Source organism: Phoca vitulina, unplaced genomic scaffold, assembly GCF_004348235.1.
Source record: "Phoca vitulina isolate PV1807 unplaced genomic scaffold, GSC_HSeal_1.0 scaffold22, whole genome shotgun sequence".
NCBI classification, from domain to species: Eukaryota; Metazoa; Chordata; class Mammalia; order Carnivora; family Phocidae; genus Phoca; species Phoca vitulina.
Genome location: NW_022589725.1, coordinates 14,214,058 through 14,234,663, shown reverse-complemented (window position 1 = coordinate 14,234,663; position 20,606 = coordinate 14,214,058). Strand labels below are relative to the sequence as shown.

The 20,606-nt window shown below is 42.0% G+C and overlaps 1 protein-coding gene and 1 long non-coding RNA gene across 2 annotated transcripts in view; one reads left to right on the top strand and one right to left on the bottom strand.

Moving 5' to 3' along the window:
- The window catches only part of TM9SF4 (transmembrane 9 superfamily member 4), a 53,414-nt gene extending 36,355 nt beyond the window's left edge, over positions 1–17,059 (bottom strand). The window contains exon 1 of the mRNA XM_032419352.1: positions 16,821–17,059. Coding sequence (XP_032275243.1) covers positions 16,821–16,835 — 15 coding nt within the window. The 5' untranslated portion in view covers positions 16,836–17,059. The remainder of the gene's footprint in view (positions 1–16,820) is intronic.
- LOC116641580 overlaps positions 16,874–20,606 on the top strand; it is a 49,101-nt gene continuing 45,368 nt past the window's right edge. The window contains exon 1 of the long non-coding RNA XR_004301202.1: positions 16,874–16,955. This is a non-coding gene — a long non-coding RNA (uncharacterized LOC116641580). The remainder of the gene's footprint in view (positions 16,956–20,606) is intronic.

The following is a 20,606-nucleotide window of genomic DNA, read 5'->3' as shown; positions in this document are numbered from 1 at the left end:
CAGAATTCTCCAATCTTAGCAGAGAGATGCTGCCCCGGACAGCTGAAGTGCTCCCTGACAGCTTAGGTTGCAAAGAGATTAAAAGCAAATCCTGAAAGATTCCAACAGGCTTCTGTTCCAAAGTCTCAAACCAATAGCACGAGTATACACACAAAAACCAAAAACAAACAAAAAGACACAACAATGAGGGTAATACTCACCCTAGCGGAAAACAACAAAAAGCAACAAGTAGTCATAGAGTCACTGAGCACCGGCCAAGTAAGTACAAGTCACTGTGGCACACAGTCCTTTCCTTTTTTTTTTAAATTAAATTAAATTTTATTATGTTATGTTAATCACCATACATTACATCATTAGTTTTTGATGTAGTGTTCCATGATTCATTGTTTGCGTGTAACACCCAGTGTTCCATGCAATAACGTGCCCTCTTTAATACCCATCACCAGGCTAACCCATCCCCCCACCCCCTCCCCTCTAAAACCCTGTTTCTCAGAGTCCATAGTCTCTCATGGTTCGTCTCCCCCGATTCCCCCCCTTCTCCTAATGTCCTCCATGCTATTCCTTATGTTCCACAAATGGGTGAAACCATATAATTGACTTTCTCTGCCTGACTTACTTCACTTAGCATAATCTCCTCCAGTCCCAGCCATGCTGATGCAAAAGTTGAGTATTCATCCTATCTGATGGCTGAGTAATATTCCATTGTATACATGGACCACATCTTCTTTATCCATTCGTCTGCTGAAGGGCATCTCGGCTCTTTCCACAGTTTGGCTACTGCAGACATTGCTGCTATGAACATTGGGGTGCATATGGCCCTTCTTTTCACTACATCTGTATTTTTGGAGTAAATACCCAGTAGTGCAATTGCTGGGTCATAGGGTAGTTCTATTTTTAATTTTTTGAGGAACCTCCACACTGTTTTCCAAAGTAGCTGTACCAACTTGCATTCTCACCAACAGTGTAAGAGGGTTCCCCTTTCTCCACAACCTCTCCAACAAACAAATGTTTGAAACAACAAAGTTTCTTGCCTTGTCAATTTTTGCTATTCTAACTGGTGTAAGGTGGTATCTCAGTGTGGTTTTGATTTGAATTTCCCTGATGGCTAATGATGATGAACATTTTTTTCATGTGTCTGTTAGCCATTAGACACTTTTGAGAAGTGTCTGTTTGTATCTTCTGCTCATTTTTTGACTGGATTATTTGTTTTTTGGGGTGTTGAGTTTGAGAAGTTCTTTATAGATCTTGGAAATCAGTGCTTTGTCTGTAGTGTCATTTGCAAATATCTTCCCCCATTCTGTGGGTTGCCTCTTTGTTTTGTTGACTGTTTCCTTTGCTGTGCAGAGCTTTTTATCTTGATGAAGTCCCAAAAGTTCATTTTCGCTTTTGTTTCACTTGCCTTTGGAGATGTATCTTGAAAGAAGTTGCTGTGGCCGATGTCGAAGAGGTTACTGCCTATGTTCTCCTCTAGGATTTTGATAGATTCCTGTCTCACATTGAGGTCTTTCATCCATTTTCAGTCTACCTTTGTGTATGGTGTTAGAGAATGGTCGAGTTTCATTCTTCTGTATATAGCTGCCCAATTTTCCCAGCACCATTTATTGAAGAGACTGTCTTTCTTCCATTGCATATTTTTTCCTTTGTCGAAGATTATTTGACCATAGAGTTGAGGGTCCATATCTGGCTCTCTATTCTGTTCCATTGGTCTATATGTCTGTTTTTGTGCCAGTACCATGCTGTCTTGGTGATCATTGCTTTGTAATATAGCTTGAAATCCAGCAACGTGATGCCCCAGCTTTGTTTTGCTTTTTCAACATTTCCTTGGCGATTCGAGGTCTTTTCTGATTCCATACAAATTTTAGGATTGTTTGTTCCAGCACTTTGAAAAATGTCATTGGAATTTTGATTGGGATGGCACTGAAGGTATAGATTGCTCTGGGCAGCATAGACATTTTAACAATGTTTATTCTTCCGATCCATGAGCATGGAATGTTTTTCCATCTTTTTGTGTCTTCTTCAATTTCTTTCATGAGTGTTCTGTAGTTCTTAGAGTATAGATTCTTTGCCTCTTTGGTTAGGTTTATTCCAAGGTATCTTATGGTTTTTGGTGCTACTGTAAATGAAATCAATTCTCTAATTTCTCTTTCTACAGTTACATTGTTAGTGTATAAGAAAGCAACTGATTTCTGTGCATTGATTTTGTATCCTGCCACATTACTGAATTGCTGTATGAGTTCTAGTAATTTGGGGGTGGAGTCTTTTGGGTTTTCCACATAAAGTATCATGTCATCTGCAAAGAGAGAGAGTTTGACTTCTTCTTTGCCAGTTTGAATACCTTTTATTTCTTTTTGTTGTCTGATTGCTGTTGCTAGGACTTCTAGTACTATGTTGAACAACAGGGGCGAGAGTGGGCATCCTTGTCGTGTTCCTGATCTTAAGGGAAAGGCTCTCAGCTTTTCCCCCATTGAAGATGATACTCACTGTGGGTTTTTCATAGATGGATTTTATGAAATTGAGGAATGTTCCCTTTATCCCTATACTCTGAAGAGTTTTAATCAGGAAAGGATGCTGTATTTGGTCAAATGTTTTTCCTGCATCGAGAAGACCATATGGTTCTTCTCTCTCCTCTTAATTAGTGTGTTCTATCACATTGATTGATTTGCAAATGTTGAACCACCCTTGCATCCCAGGGATAAATCCCACTTGGTCGTGGTGGATGATCCTTTTAATGTACTGTTGGATCCTATTAGCCAGGATTTTGTTGAGAATTTTGGAATCCATATTCATCAGGGATATTGGTCTGAAATTCTCCCTTTTGATGGGGTCTTTGCCTGGTTTGGGGATCAAGGTAATGCTGGCTTCATAGAGTGAGTCTGGAAGCTTTCCTTCTGTTTCTATTTTTTGAAACAGCTTCAGGAGAACAGTCCTTTGCATTTACAAGTCCCTACTTTGTGCCAAGTTACAAACGCTGACTTGCACCATTCCCACAGTTGACTGCTAGTTAACCCGAGACCCAGAGATTAAATAACTTGCCCAAGGTCAGAGGCAGAGGAACAGGTATGCTCTCTTCAGGCAGGTGAGCTGCATTAAAAGATGATGAGCATGTAACGATGATCCTGATAACAATGGCAGCTAACATTGACTGAATGATGATTATGTTCTACTAAATATTAAAATATAGAGCTATCCAATTTTAGTATATGTGCTGCCGAAGCGAGCACAATATAGAGCTATCCAAACTGGTACCGGAGAAGACAGAAAAGACTTAAACACACAAACTGAAATAGAAGTGTGAGGAGAAAATACAGATATACTTTTAAATATTTTATTTTATTTATTTTTTAGAAAAGCAGGTGGGGAGAGAGAGAGAGAGAGAGAATCTCAAGCAGGCCCCACACCCAGTGCAGAGCCCGATGCAGGGCTCAATTTCACAACTGAGATTGGACCTGAGCCAAAATCAAGAGTCAGATGCTTAACTGACTGAGCCACTCAGGCGCCCCAATACAGATATACTTCTAAACAATCTTGACATGGCAAGTTTCCTAAGAATGAAACAAAACCCAGAAACTATAAAGAAAAAAGGATACATAGGAAGAAGGAAGAAAAATTTAAAAATATATACATCATAGACAAAGAAAAACACAATTTGGGTATAAATATTTACCACACACCTGACAAAGGACTATTCTTTCAGTATACCAAGAGCTCTTATAAACCAATCAAGGACAAATAACCCAAAAGAATATGAATGGGCAGTTAAAAAAAAAAGTTCAAAAGGCCAAACACAAAAAGATGGTCAACATCATTCATAATTTAAAAAATGCAAATCAAGGGGCGCCTGGGTGGCTCAGTCGTTAAGTGTCTGCCTTCGGCTCAGGTCATGATCCCAGGGTGCTGGGATCGAGCCCCACGTCGGGCTCCCTGCTTGGCGGGAAGCCTGCTTCTCCCTCTCCCACTCCCCCTGCTTGTGTTCCCTCTCTTGCTGTGTCTCTCTCTGTCAAATAAATAAAATCTTTTAAAAAAAAATGCAAATCAAAATAATGGCTTCTGATTTTTTACCTATTAGAGTCACAAAGCTTTAAAAAATCTGAATATACTAGCTATAGGTAAACTGGCACAGTGTTTGGGTAGGGCAATTTAGCCCTCTATACTTAAATGGAAGGTAGAACTATTTTCGAAGGACTGCCAACATAAGTTATAAAGTATAAAATAAATAAGATGCACAGCAGTGTGTGTATAGTATAATCTCATTTATCTAAAAAAAATTTTATTTTTTTATTTTTATTTATTTATTTTTTAAAAGATTTTATTTATTCATCTGAGAATGAGAGAGAGAACACGAGAGGAGAGAGGATCAGAAGCAGAAGCAGGGAGCCCGATGTGGAACTCGATCCTGGGACTCCAGGATCATGACCTGAGCCGAAGGCAGTCGCTTAACTAACTGAGCCACCCAGGCGCCCCTAAAAATTTTAAACCTGTACCAAAGCCAAAGACATCACAAGAAAAGGAAACTTACAAACAGTCCTCATGAACACAGATGGAAAAAATCCTTAATAAAATATTAGCAAATCATACCCAGCAATATATGAAAAGGTTTATACATCATGACCAAGTGGGATTTACCCCAGAAATGCAAGGTTGGCTCAATATCTGAAAATCAATGTAATACACCATATAAAGGACAAAACCACACAATCTTCACAAAGAAAAAGCACTTGACAAAATCCAACAGATATTCATGATAAAATCTCCCAACAAATTAAGAATAGAAAGGAACTTCCTCAATCAGATAAAGAGCAGCTACGAAAAACCCAGAGCCAACACCATACTTAATGGTGAAAGACAAATGCTTCCTCCTAAGATGACTGACAAGGCAAAGATGTCCACTCTTGCCATTTATATTCAACATTGTGCTATATAAATGCAAATAATGTTCACTGAAGCAAATAATTAAAGGCATCCATACTGAAAAGAAGTAAAGGAGTTTTTATTGTAGATCACATATCTTGTATTTAGAAAATCCTAAGGAACCCCAAAACAACTACTAGAACTAATAAAGTGAGTAAGGTCGGAAACTACAAGATCAACATATAAAAATTAATTGTATTTCCACATACTAGCAACAAACAACCCCAAAATTAAATTTAAAAAATAGCTCCATTTATAATACCTTCAAAAAGAATAAGATATTTAGGAATAAATTTTTTTTAACATATATTTATTCTAGAGACAGAGTATGCACACAAGCAGGGGGAGGGGGAGAAGGAGAGGGAGAGAATTTCAAGCAGGCTCCGACTCCCTGCTGAGCACAGAGCCTGATGCAGGGCTTGATCTCACCACCCTGAGATCAGACCTGAGCAGAAATCCAGAGTTGGCTGCTTAACCGACTGAGCCATTTAGGCTCCCCAGGAATAAATTTTTTTAAAAAACTTGTATACTGAAAATTACAAAACATTCTAAGTAACTGGAGAGACATTCCATTTTCATGGATTGAAAGACTCAATATTGATAGGATGGCAATTCTTCCCAAACTGATCTACAGATTCAAGGCAATCCTTATCAAAATCCCAGCAGGCTTTTTTGTAGAAACTGACAAGTCAACCCTAAAATGATTTGGAAACACAAAGAACCCAGAACATCCAGAACAACTTTTAAAAATAACAAATTTTAAGCTTATTTCATTTCTAAGCTTATTATAAAGCTACAGTAATCAAGACGGTGTGGTAAGGATATGCAAAAAGATCAATGGAAATTAAAAGTCCAGAAATAAATCCATATGTTTATAGTAAATTGATTTTCAACAAGTTGCCAAGGCAATTCAATAAGAAATGGATAGTCTTTTCAACAAATGGTTCTTGGACATTTGGGTAGCCGCATGCAAAAGGAACCTCACACCATACACAAAAATTAACTCAAAATCTATCTTAGACTTGAATAGACAAGCAAAAACTATAAAACTTCTAGAAGAATAGTTATGAGAAAATCTTTGTGACACTGAGTTAGGCAAAGATGTCTTAGATACAACACCAATAGCACAATCTATATTTAAAAAATTGATAAAATTGATTTCATCAAAATTTAAAACTTTTACACTTCAAAAGATATCATTAAGAAAATGAAAGACATGGACCTAGAGGGTACTTTGCTAAGTGAAGTAAGTCAAACAATAACAAATATCATATGATGGCACTTATATGTAGAATCTAAACAACAAAACAAACAAATAAACAAGACAGAAACAAACTCATAAATATAGAGAACAAACCAATGGTTGCCAGAGGAGGTGGGATGGGGGGATGAGCAAAATAGGTGAAGGGGATTAAGAGGTACAAACTTCCAGCTATAACATAAGTAAGCCTGGGTGGCTCAGTTGGTTAAGAGTCTCCCTGCTTCAGGCGCTTTGCTCAGTGGGGAGCCTGCTTCTCCCTCTCCCTCTGCCTGCCACTCCCCCTGCTTGTGCGCGCACACTCTCTCTATTTTTAGTATATGTGCTGCCGAAGCGAGCACACGCTCTCTCTAATAAATAAATAAAACCTTAAAAATAAAATAAGTCATGAGGATGTAAAGTACAGCATAGGAAATGGAGTCAAAAATACTGTAATATTATATCTTTGTATGGTGACAGAGGGTAACTACACTTACAATGGTATCCATTTTATAATGTATATAAAATATCATATCACCATGTTGTACAACTGAAACTAATATATTGTATGTCAATTATACTTCAATTTTTTAAAATTAAAAAAAAGAAAGACAGGCCACAGACTAGAAGAAAAATCTTTGTAAATCACATATCTGATAGAGAACTTGTATCCAGAATACATAAAAAATTCTTACAACTTAATGATAAAACAAACAATCCAACTTAAAAAACTGGCAAAAGATCTGTATACACATTTCACCAAAGAAGATATACAACTGGCTAATAAGCACATGAGATGATGTTCAATATCATTCGTCATTAGGGAACTGCAAACTAAAACCAAAATGAGGCACACCACACATCCATGAGAATGGCTAACCTCAAAGACACAGACAATAACAAGTGTGGACAAAGATGGACAAAGTGGAACCCTCATGTATTGATGGGAACATAAAATGGTACAGCCATGGGAAAGTTTGGCAGTATCTTTAAAAAATTCAACATAAACTTAATCATACTACCCGGCAATTCCAATCCTAGGCATTTACCAAGAGAAGAGGAAACAGTTGTCCATACAAAGACTTGTACATGACTGTTCCTAATAGCTTTGATCAAAAAGTCCAAAGCTGGAAACAATCCAAACACCCATCAATTGGTGAAGGGGGAAACAAAATGCAGTACAGCCATGCAATGGAATAGTATTCAGCAATAAAAAGAAGTGAACTACCAATTCCTTTACACGATTGACAAACCCCATAAACGTAATGCCAAGTTAATGAAGCCAGATGCAAAAGTCTATATGGTGTATGATTCCACTTAAGTGAAATGCCCAAGAAAGGCAAATCTAGAGACAGAAAGATCAGTGGTTGGCTGGTGTGGGAGCAGGGACTGACTCCAAGTGTCAACCCCTCTGCTGCAAGGGAACCTGATGGGGTGACAGAAATGTTCTAAACTTTGTGTTATTGTGATGATGATTGCATAGGTCTATACATTCACTAAAATTGAATGAACTATATTCATTGAACTACACACTTAAAATCAGTCATTTGAATGATAAATTAATGAACTATATTATTCATAATATTCAGTTCATAAACGGAATGAACTATATTCATTCAACTATACACTTAAAATCAGTCATTTTATGGTGTTAAATGACACCTTTATAAACCTGAAGAAAAAAAATAACCAGCTCAAGAGAGGACTTGTCACAGATGAAACAAGTCTGGCAATATAATGGTAATTCTTGAAGCTGGGTGATGGGTTATGGGGGTTCCTTATACTATTTCTTCTACTTTTGTAGATGTTGAACATTTTTTATAATAAAAAGTATTTTTAAACAGACATTTTCATGTGTACAAAAATGTTCTAGGGAAAAAAAACTTTTCAATCAATGACTATGTACCTCTGATGAATGCCTGGGGGTAGCGGGGTGACTTTCATTTCTTTTATAGCTTTTTTATCCTAACTTTTCCATGTACATGGATCACTCATATTCAAAATAAATATTTACATTTTAAGATGGGGAAGGAGATGGGCTGCCTCTGAAAATACTTGGGCAAATTCCCCTGAAAATGTACAGAAAATGGAAGCTATAAGGTAAGAACAATGCAGAGGGGATTCTGGCAGGATGTGAGTAACCAGTGCTCATTTCGGTAGCACATACACTAAAATTGGAACGATAAAGATTCGCATGGCCCCCAGGCAAAGACGTGTGAGTAACCAGACCAGATCAGTAATCCTTAACTGTAGGGAGAGTATTGCAGACCCCTCTGAGCATCTTATAAGTCACCAAATGAAAGGTACAGCACAGGGAATAGTCATGGATATTGTAACAATGTTGTATGGTGACAGATGGTAGTTACACTTGTGGTAAGCATAGGTTTAGAGTTGCTGAATCAAGTTGTTGAATCACTATGTTGTGTGCCTGAAACTAATACAACATTGTGTGTCAACTATACTTCAATTAAAGAAAAAAATGCTATAGACCCTGTTCCCAGAAAAAACACTCCAAACACAATCTGATGTATGATTCCAGGAGGATCAAGGACCTAGAAGTTCATGGGCCCCAGGTAAGACCCTTGTACTGGTTACCATTCAAACCTCTTTGTGACTCTTTCACTTCATTATCTCTGCAGCTCAGACAGCCTGATAGAGGACACTGGACCCATAGTTCATTTCTGTAAGGAAGTTGGAGAGTAGCAAAATACCTGCTTCTTGGGAAATTCCTTTGTATCTTCCTTTAATTTTCAATTGATCATCATAGGAACTTCCATGCGAAGTTCAGTCTGAAAAGCCAATTAAGTATTTAGCAAATGCCTGTTCAGAGCTAAGAAAGGAATGGGAGTGCTAACATGTGAACCAGCTCATTCAACGTTATTTTGCTTCACTTGGTTTCCAAGTCACGAGATAGCAAAGGCAGCATGTCAAGAAGCAAGGTGATAGCAATCTAGAAGCCCTTCATGCTGTAATCTAACACCCCACCACTGGCAAAGATATGGGTGACCTGGAAAGTTATAAAGCTCAAGAGACCCAAGAATCAAGGTCTTGGCCTCCCAATGTATTTTATTCTTGGGGGGCTGGGCATGCAGAAAAAACTCTCCCAAGAGCCCAATGAAGAACTGCTAGAACTAAAAAGTACCCTTCACTTCCTAAAATTTGCTCCACCCAGTTTGAAAGGTGTGAACAATGAACTTCTTCCAAAAAAAGAAGAAGAAGAAAAAAAAGAAGTTTCCTCCTGCAAACTAAAAATTAGTTCATTCACTCACATTTCTCTGTGGCCAGAAGTTAGCCTTTTCTCTTCTGGAGCCCCCTGCCTTGCAGTCTTCTTTCCCGTAAACAGCATCACCTAGCGATTGACTCTGGCCTGTCTGTGGACAGCCTTTCTGGCTCCTGGTTCCTATCCCATACATTTCCTGCCACAAAAGCAGCACCTTCCTCAACAGTAAGCTAGATTCTTCCATTTCCTTCTCAAAGATACAGTCACCATTTTAAGATCATGTAGTAACTGCTCCCCAGATTAAGAAGAAAAGAGAAAAAAAAAAAAAAAAGAAAGAAAAAGGCTGTGGGGCACAGTTTGCCAACAGTTAACTGAAATCAATTACCCAATCAGCTAGAGCTCCCCAAGAATTCAACCACACATGCAAGATGGCTAATGACAGCTCAGGACCACTTACCAAGCAGCCCCCATGGAGCTAAAGAACTCACAGAGGAAAAAAGAAAAAGAAAAAGAAAGAAAAAAAGAACCAAATTAGCCACAGGAGGCTCTGAAAATGTAGCCTTTATTTCAGAGCCCAGAGATACAGAGTTGCCGTTGAGCAGAGATACATAGAAAGACTCCAAGCTGTTCTTTGGGAGTAGGGAAAAAGGGGCAGCCAGCTGTGGAAATCCAAGTGAAAGTAGTCACTACCCTCACCAAGCAACGGACAACCCGACCTAAACCTTGAGGCCAGAAAGGGCAGAAATAAAACACAAGAACTGCACTGACCTTCCCTCTCCCCTATGGGCATTTATAAAAGAACGCTCAGTTAGTTGAAGCAACCGGCTTAAATGGTTTGCCTCTGGAAGACTTCAAACCTTGGAACAGAAAAATTAAGAGAGCTCTCTTTGTGCCATGAGCTCTCATCTCATATTTTATTTAATAATCACAACAATCCTTTGAGGACAGTGTCACCCCTCACTTTAAAAGTAAGGAAATCGATTCAGTAAGGGATAATAAAAAGTTCTGAAGATGGATGGTGGTGAGGTGGTGGTTGCACAACACTATGAATGTAATTAATGCCACCAATCGTACACTTCAAAAACTTCAAACGATACCTTTTGTTATATATATGTTACCACACACGCACAAAGATTTTTAAAACGGTTAACTGCGGTTTAAAAAAAAAAAAAAAGCTTGTCCAAAGTTATTAAATCAATCACAGGTCCTTAGACCAAGCCTTAGTTTCTTCACCTGTAAAATGGGCTTTCATAAGGATCCCATGGAATATTGGATGGGCATATAGTTTATCAACTGAAATGTATCGTGAGAGTAGAACCTTTTCCCTTGAAGTCAGGTCACATAGGGGATTACCACACACCTTTAATAGTTTTTGAATCAGAATGTCAGAGTAGGAAACACTTTATAGAGAGACTATCTTATTCAGGAGTTGCAAATTCAAACACGTAGCAGGACCATGCAAGTGACCTAAACAGTGAGACCGCTCCGGAGTGATACAGCAGGGTGCCAAGACAGGAAGTGATGAGCTGGGCCCTGTGTGGAGCATGCCTCTGACAGGGAATCTTGGCCCAAATTCTCAAGAGAAAATGAAAACCTAGCTTTTAAATGTGAAATCTCCCCAATTAAATGTTGGCAACCAACTCAAAAACTTTTAAGTCTGGTGCCAGTCAAAAGCAAAGCAAAGCAAAGCAAACCAACCCACCCCAAATCAAGTCCATGTGGAGATGTGGTCCACGGACTGCCAAATTTACAGCATCTGATGTACCATGAGTAGAAACTGAGGCTCAGAGATGGTAAGTGACTTGCCAGGGTACCCAAACTCCCTTCTAAACTGGCTTAAGAATTCAGTTCCAACTTGTGCTTTGATTTTGTTTTTTAAGAACTGCTAGCAGCACTTAGCATATCCTCTGAATACAAAACCTGGGGACTTCAGATAGTGGAAGGCCTGTTAGTTTAATGCTCAGGCATAGGTGAGAAATCATGTTAGGAAGGCAGAGAAGGAAGTAATGAAGAGGACTGAGATGGAAGTCCTGGGTGTCCCCAACAGTGCCCCATGTGGGAAACACTAGTGTCAGCAAATGGTTCAGGGATCAAAGCAGGTTGGGGGGTGGTAGGTGGCTATCATTCTTCTGTGGCCAGATGGCCCTGCTCATCCTGGCTCCTTCCCACCTTCCTGCCAGTGCCCAGAGATCAAAACTCGACCTTCTCCAACATTCTGCGACCTGTTTCTTTAATGCCAAGATCAAAGGGGAACTTTTGTCCAAGTTGTAAAAGAGAAACCAAGAGGCAACATAATGTTGTCTCAGCCTCCTCTGTACTTCCTGAGAGGATGAAGGCACTCCTTTAAAGGGACTGCTCAGAGAAACACATCTGACCCAGGGCCTGGTGTTGGCCCCTTGGCTCCAAGGGACACAGCAGCTCCTGCAGAATTCATGCCAGGTAGGGCAACTGGAGAGATCAAAGAGACAGCACAACCAACAGACAGCAGCTTGGAAAACCTACAGAAACTATGATCATGGAAAACAAACAAACTCAAATTCGAGTATTCTAAACTACAGAATTTTCAACCTGAAATTTTGCAACCATCAAGTCCAAACCTTCATTTCATATGTCATCCGTGGCTACAGACCAAAAAAGCCAAAGTGATCTGCCCCAGGCCACAGGGTAGGTCAGTGTCAGTGCTGGGGCTAAGCCCAAGACTGCTGACTCCGGCTCTAGGCCTCCATCCTCCATGGGCTGATCCCAATCCACACTTGAGGCCCAGACAAGACTGCAACTTCGCACACATGGGACCGGTGGCAGAGTGCAGGCCTCTACCGTCCAGACTTCGCCACGAGAAACAGTGCCTGTGCTTTTGACTGGGGCTGCGGGGCTTGCCTAGCACGGCCTCCATCTGCTCAAGTGAACGCTGTGGCCATTCAGCCCATTCCCCTGCCTCCGGACTGGATCAGAGCACTGTCAACTGACCTAGCAATTCTAAACCTAGGTACGTGCCCAAGAAAACGGAAAATATGTGTTCTCATAGAAACACATATGTGCACATAAATGTTCACAGTAACATTCACAACCTCCAGAAAGTAGAAAAAAAAATCCCAAAGTCCATCAACGGATGAAGGGCTAAACAAAATGTGGTGTATCCGCATAATGGAATATTATTCGGCCATAAAAAGGAATGAAGTACTGACACTTGCTACAACATGAACTTTGAAAATATTATGCTGTCTTAAAAAAAAAAAAAAAAAAAGCCAGATACAAAACACCACATACTCTATGATTCCAGTTATATGAAATGTCCAGAATAGGCAAATTGTATATAGACAGAAAGTAGATTAGTGGTTGCAGGGACTGAGGAGAGTGGGGAGTGGGAAGCCATAGCTAATGGGTTTCTTTTTGGGTGATGAAATGTTCTAGAAGTAAATGGTGGTGAAGGTTGCACAACTTTGTGAATATATGAAAAAGCACTATAGTGTCTACTTCAAAAGGGCAAATTTTAGAGTATATGAATTATATCCAATAAAGAAAGGAAAAAGATAAAACCCAGATAGTATGGACAATGATAGATGTGAGAGAAGCAGTTTTATTCTCCAAATGGAGGTTTCCAGACTCCTGCGATGCCTACAAATGTACTCAGAGGACACTTTCCAAGTTCCACCAAAATAATATTCCCCAGAGCATATGCCATATGCTCAGTATTTCCATAAGGAATGAGATATGAGCCTGCCTCTCACCTAAGACCCAGGTGGATCAACTCAGTATCCTGTAACTTTATAAAGTCATCTAAATCCAGGGTAGGAGGAAAGCAGGAAAAGTAGAGAGAACTTCTGCTGACACCAGCTAAATCTCTGCTATTGTGGGAGAAATGTTGCCCTGCAGGTTTAGGAAACACCCATTGCGCTAACACATCTGAGAGGTGGCAGCCAAAGCCCTGGGGAAGAAGAGCCGTTCACTAAGAAAAGCAAGGGAGGGAAAAGCCAATAACATATCTCTAGAAACCCATAACCCTAACTTTCTTTTTCAAAGATTTTATTTATTTATTTATTTGAGATAGAGAGAGCAAGAGAGAGAGCGAGCGAGCGAGCAGGAGCCGGGGGGAGCTACAGGCAGAAGGACCAGGGTTCGATCCCAGGATCCTGGGATCATGACGGGATCGTGACCTGAACTGAAGGCAGACGCTTAACCGACTGAGCCACCCAGGCGCCCCCTAACTTTCAAAATCTAAAAGACAAACCAAAAACCTAGCTTGTTCCCACGGTCACTGAATCCACTAGCTTAATTCCTCTTTGGTTGTATGAATTGCCACAGAAACTCATATACCCCAAAGCAGATCCACACCCCCCATCCCCACCAGTTGTGAAAGTTAATGTATACAAGGGTGTGGGGACTGTTCTGACTTCCTGTAATAAAGTGCTTGACACAGCCCAAACTCAAGTCTATCTGTGACCCCACTTTGCCTGTTACACAAATCCCTCTGTAATAAATTCACTTCCATGCATTTTCACTATTGCATCAAACATGAAGTTTCTCATGTGCACCCTTTAAACTGGCCTCTGTGGGTCACTGTACACATTACATCCTCAGTTTCTTAACATCAGTTACTGTATCCACCATGAAAGCACACAGGACAAGACTCCCAAGTGACATGATATACACTGAATCACTGTGCTTTCCACTCAGCTTACAATAAAATCCCAACTCCTCTTCATGGTTTTTTGCAGGCTGAAAGCACGCCGGCTCCCCTAGCGTAATGTTCTGAAGGGTAGGAAGGGGGGAAGCACCCTAACAGAACAGTCTATTTCAACACACAGCCCATAGACTACAAACTGGAGACTACAATCCACTGCAATTATAGGTGGGCTTTTAGAAACACAGCTGCTCCTGCCTCTCTCCAGTTTCATCTTGTATCAATCCTTCCCACCCTCACCCCTCACCATACTTCAGTCCCTCCAGCCTTCTGTGTTCCTCCAATATACCAAGCTCTTTCCCACGTTGGTCCTTTACACTTGCAATTTCCTTTGCCAGGAACACTCTTTGCCTTGCTGGTTCCTTCTTGTCAGTGGGGTCTCAACTCATGTCACCTCTGAAAAGACTTCTCTGACCATTTAATCCAAAGTAGTTGTGTCACCCCATCACTCCCAATCACTATCACTTCGCCCCTTGCTGTCTTCACAGCATTTACCACTATCTGACGTTATCTTGTTCATCTACTTGTTGACTTGTTCACTGCCTGTCTCCTCAGACTAGAAAAGCTCCACAACGGTGGGCATCTTAACCCTCTACTTCACAACTACATTCCTAGGTCTTGGCACAGAGCAGACACTTGTATATTTGTTGATTAAATCAGTGTGTGCCAGAAATATGTACTGCTAACTTACTACCTCTTAAAAACCTCTGAACGGGGTGCAATGCTATAAATGCCACTTATATTAAGTTTTTCCCTATGGCAAGGGAGGGTGTGACTTTTCCTGTTACATTCTTATACCATGCTTGTTTTTTTTGAGGTTCTAGCAGGGGAGCGCAGCTACTCGTATACCCTTGACTGAAGAACGGTCCTCCTCTATCGGGGAAGGTCGTCCTCTTCGACCGAGCGCGCAGCTTCGGGAGGGACGCACATGGAGTGGTGAAGGAGGAAGGGGACACCTGCCTAGCCAGCCAGATCAGCCGAATCAACCCTGGCGATCAATGGGGTGACAGATGTCGCAGCCAGATCACCCTCACATCCTACCATGCTTGTTCTGAATGTGGTCCAGAAAAAAATTTGGTTTCGACATCTCACTCACTCATGGTTTAAATCGAAGTCTGAGACCACAGAAATCAGGCAAGGCTGGGAAATCTTGTACCTGACCTCAGGTTCTAAATAAGGAATCCCTCGTTAAACAACAAGGATGTTATCTGTTGGGGCGCCTGGGTGGCTCAGTTGGTTAAGCGACTGCCTTCGGCTCAGGTCATGATCCTGGAGTCCCGGGATCGAGTCCTGCATCGGACTCCCTGCTCAGCGGGGAGTCTGCTTCTCCCTCTGATCCTCCCCCCTCTCATGCTCTCTGTCTCCCATTCTCTCTCTCAGATAAATAAATAAAAAATCTTTAAAAAAAAAAAAAAAAAAAAAAGGATGTTATCTGTTGGTTAACAGAAGGAGGGAAGCTCATTGCCGGCCAATAACCTACCCTTGTTTGGAGAAAGCCAACACCAAAGAATTTAAACAAGAATCTGCCTTTGCTAAAGTCAAACATCACCTCCTTTTTTTTCCTGTGTTTTCCTTTTCATTCACTCCTAGGATGAAATTATCTGCAGAGGAAGCAACATACAGAAGACCTAGAAAATCACTCTGGACAAAGTGACTTCAATTCTGGTTTTGGTCTCTTGACAAGCAGAATGCGAGCTGAGCTTCTGGAAGAAAGGCCACTCCTTCATAGGTCTACTTCCAGGGTTCTGTGCAGGAGCCAGTAAGTTCTGACCCACTTTCCAGGCACCGCTCTTTCACCTGCACCCTTATCCACGTACAGCCTTCATCTTAACGAGCTCCGTTCTAACCAACCTTTTCCCTAAAGGGTTGTGTGGTCCTGCAGGGGCACCCAAGGGGGAGGCAGCCAGACAAGGCTAGTAGAGTGTTTTTCAAAACATAGTTCACAGATCACCTGCATCATAATCACTGGAGTGCTTATAAAAGTGCAGATTCCTGGGCATCACCTAGACCTACTGAATTAGAACTTTGAGAGTGGGGCTCAGGAAACTGCATTTTTAACATGCCTCCCCCAACACACCCGAGTCTTATGCACAGTGAAGTCTGAGAACCAATGGGATAAAAGCTCCCCAGGAGAGAGGCAGACAGTTGATTTAGAGAAGACCGCATAAATGTTTAGGAAAGGTCTGGAAATAGAAAATGGACGAGAGGGGTGTAAGGGCATGCTCCAGGGTAGCGGCAGTCAAGACCTGTGCGCGGTGGGAACAGTTATTGAAGGTGGACATGAGGACAGGGCTCTGGAAAGGATCTGAGACGGGGCTTGAGCTGGGTGGCTGGTCAGTGGTGAGGTCGCATCCGCGGACTGGTCAGGACAGAGGGGAGGCGGAAGGCGGAGAGCAAAGTCTGGACGTAAGGAGGAGGAGCGAGGGTGGGAATACGGGGATCTTGGGAGAGATCCGGGCTGGGACGTGAAAATTAGAAAAAGGGGGTCACAGGAGGCGGAGACCAAAGCAGTAATAGGAACCGGGGGAGACGGTAACCGAGACCTTTTCTCCGACCGAGTGCCTCCCCCAAAACTCCGGGCCTTGACAAGCCTGAGTGCGGGGCCAGGGTCGGGGAGGGGGAGTTTGGGAGAGACAAGCCCAGTCAGGGACATCCCTCAAGCCTGAGCTACGGGACCCGGAGGTGGCTCGGGCCAGGCATGGGGCGCTGGAGGGTCCTGGGATCCCCCGGTGAGCCCCGCTCCAGCTCTGGCTCCCGGAGTCTCCTTCACTCACCATCGCAGCCGCCATCTTGGATCCACGTGTTGCCGTAATGACGTCAGCGGAAGTGGTGTTTCCCTGGTTACGGAGTTTAACTCCGCTGGGTGCTGCCTGGCTTCAAACTCTCCTGTAGTCGTGGTCAGCGGAGGGGTAAGAAAACTTTGCTCCTGATCCGCAGCCTGGTCTGGGCAGTGAGGCTGCTGATTAGGTGACGAGCGGATGCTGTAACTATGGGAGCCATATTAACTCCTGGCAGAAACTGCTCCTCCTCCTCCTCCTCCTCCCCCCCCATTGTATTGTGGGTAGGGGGTGGGTATACGCGTCTGTTCTCTGGACGCCATCTTTACTATTGGCAGGAAGACCAGTTGCCAGGGTTACCTGAGGCCTTGATTTGATGGGTGGGATTGGTACCAGGGCTCCAGTAGCAGCCCAACTCCGGGAATAATTTGTAATTAAATGTATAATTATTTACTTGACTACTTTATATCCTCTCTAATAGACTGTAATCCCTAAGAGGGTAGGATCCTGTCTTTTATTTAACCTTACTTTACCTTATTTTCATTGGCAAAATAGGTAGGGGATTATAGTAAATTTATGATGAGGATTCAATGACATAATGTTACATAGTATGTATTCAATAAATAATTGTCATTATACACTTATGTATACTTCTTCAGGTAGATGGTAAGTGCCTAATACAATACACTACTTATTAAAGGAATGAATGAAAAGCAGTGTCTTTAGTAGAGGAAGACATCTTTGAATGCAGACTTCACCGTGGTCTGGTTAGCTAAGAGTGTGACCGAGGTAAGTCACTCAGTCTTCCTAAGCCTCAATTTCCGATATCTGGAAAGGGGACTCAAAGAGTCACGGTGTTAAAATTGGGAGAGGCCAGAAAGTTCATTTATTCCATGTATCACTGTAAAGTGGATACAGTACCAGTGCTACCAGTGACTGTTTCAGAAAGTTGTTAAAATAATAATAATGATTAAAAATAATCAGCACTTACTGAGCATTTGCTGCGTGCTGCAGCCCTTAGCATTATGCTAAAACCATTCATAAGACTCTCTTATCTAATCCTACCTCTTGGCAGGGGGCAATTGAACTCTGATCCCCACCTATGAGTGCCACTGTAGTGGATTGTCACAAACAGGGCTGCCAGCAAGTCCTCCTGTCTTCGCATGAGCATGCTGTTTCTCCCATCAGGAGGTAGACTCTATTTCTCTTCCCTTTGAATCTGGCTGGTCATGTCACTTGCTTTGACCAAAGCATGTGGTATAAATGACTCTGCTAGTTCTGGTTTAAGCCTTAAGAGGCTTGGCGGCTTCGGCTTCTACTGTCTTCCACTGTGTCTCCTACTGGAGAGCCACATGGAGAGGGAGGGAGGCCCAACCAATTTGAATCCTCAAAATATTCTAGAAACTTCAGCTGAGCACTACACATGTGAATGAAGTCATCTTGGACATTTCACCCCCAGCTGAACCGCCAGCTGAATGCAGCCACATGCATACCCCTCATCAACACCATGTGGAACAGAAAAACTGCCCAGCTGAGCCCAGTTGTTTAAGATTTTGGAGTGGTTTCTCATGCTTCCAAAGATAATTGAAACACACATCCATTAATTCTTGTGACTCACACAACCATCCTAAAGAATAGCAGAATTGATATCATCCCCAAGGGTGAGGAAAGATTTAGAGACTAGGAGGGATTTTCCTGGAGTCTCAAAGCTGGTAAACCATAGATTCCAAACTTGCAACCAGTTCTCCTGGTGCTTGAATCCTGGGTGTTTCCCACCATTTCTGGATGCCTAAAGAGGGATGACTGATAAGGAGCAAAGCTCCATGAATGGCATATTATTCCTCAGTATTTCCATTTCCCCCCCTCCTCGTACTTTCCATTTCCCCAGAGGCCTTTCATATCTCAATCTCTTTTGGTAACATACACCAGAATCCTAAAGCTAGACTGCCAGGGTTCAGATCTCATCTCTACCACCCACTAGCTCTATGACATGGACAAGTTGCTTCTTGAAAACGTTTTCTTTTCATTGTGGTAAAATGTACACATAAAATTTAGCAGGGCGTATACTTCTAGGTACCTTCAAAAATGCTTCTCCAAGGAGAATGGGAAGGTAGAGTTGGGATTAGGAGAAGCAAATCTGATCCTTAGGTGTCTCCAAGGAGAAGGGTATGATGTACTAATCTGTGTTCTTTTCACACTGGTTTCATTTATTTATTGCTAAATAACCCAGCACCCTAAAACTCAGTGGCTCAAAACAACAATATTTTATTATTTCTCTTGACTCTGTGGGTTGGCAGTCTGGGCCATTCCAATTGTCTCACCTGAGATCTCTCATGCACTTTCAGCAGACGGCTCAGCTGGGGCTGTAGGGTGCATGGTGCCCTCTTATGTCTGGGTGTTTGGTGCTGGCTGTCACCAAGGCCTCTCTCTCCATGTGGGCACTCATCCCCAAGGAGGGTAGCAAAGGATCCTTCACGTTATGGTCTCAGGTCCATGGTGGTGAGTGAAAGCTGCAAGGCCTCCTAAGGCCTAAGTTTCAGAACTCCCACAGCATCAATTCTGCCACACTCTGTTGGTCAAAACCAGTCACAAGGTCAGTCCAGAGTCAGAGTGGGAGGGGACCACACAGGGCATGAATTCAGGGGGGCATGATTTGTTGAGGGTCATTTTGTAACAATCCACTGTGCCATCCTTGCTTCACACCCCCACCCCCTGTCCATGAGGCCTCTGTGGCAGCCTTCTATGTGGCTTCTTCCTGCTTGCTGCTCCTGTCACCTCTAATCTTGATTCTCCATTTAATAGCCACTGTGGTAACATAAAATCTCAAGTCTTCACCATGGCCTGCAAGGCCCTGCATGATCAGGCTTGTCTCCTACAACTCCTTCCCTCACCCACAGGGTTCCAGCCACACAGATATTCCTGGAACTGGCCCTGCTCATCTGCACCTCAGGACCTTTGCACTTGCAGTTCCTTCTGTCTGGAAAACTCTTCTCTCAACATTTTGTGTGGTTAGCTCCTTCTCATGTTTGGGTCTCAGCTCCACTGTCACCTCCTTAGAGAGGTATTCCCTGGCCACATACAGATATAGATACAATTTGGTCATTTGTTATTCTCTATCTCCCATGAAGACTTGGACTGGATTTATGTTGTTACCGACTGTGTCCCTATTAAGTATGTGCTCAAAAAAAAATTTTTTTTTAATGTTTGCATTATGAATTATCTCAAGCCTCATCCTATCAGTTAGGAAAAGATCCAGCTGTAAGGAAGAACCCCCCCAACACACACACACTAAAATAATAGTGGCTTAACAAGTCAGAAGCTTACTTTCCTCTGTCTTAGCTTGGCTTCCTCCAGAAGCCAACTCTGAAACAAGGATTCAAGCCAGAGTAGTTTATTTGGGAGGTGAAGGGACACCAGAAGTCAATGGCATATGCAGGAGCTGGCTTATACCGCTTGCAGGAGCCAATAGTTAAATTTTTGGGAATTTCGTGAGCCAACTGTTGGCCAAGGCATTATTGAAAATTAAGTTATGTAAATTTTAAATTAAATAAATGATATTAAAACCAAAAGTATGAAATATGCAAAACTCTACTTCCTAATCATTTTACTATATTTTACCTATGCTCAATCTATGCTCTTGAGGTTATTCATACCTATTTTATCTGTACAATAGAAATACTATGAAATGGTGCACTACTGCACGTCTTTCCCCAGTTCTGAGTTCAGTAGCACTGAATTGGTAGCAGAGCCAACTTATCCATTAATGCAGTAGGCACAGTACAC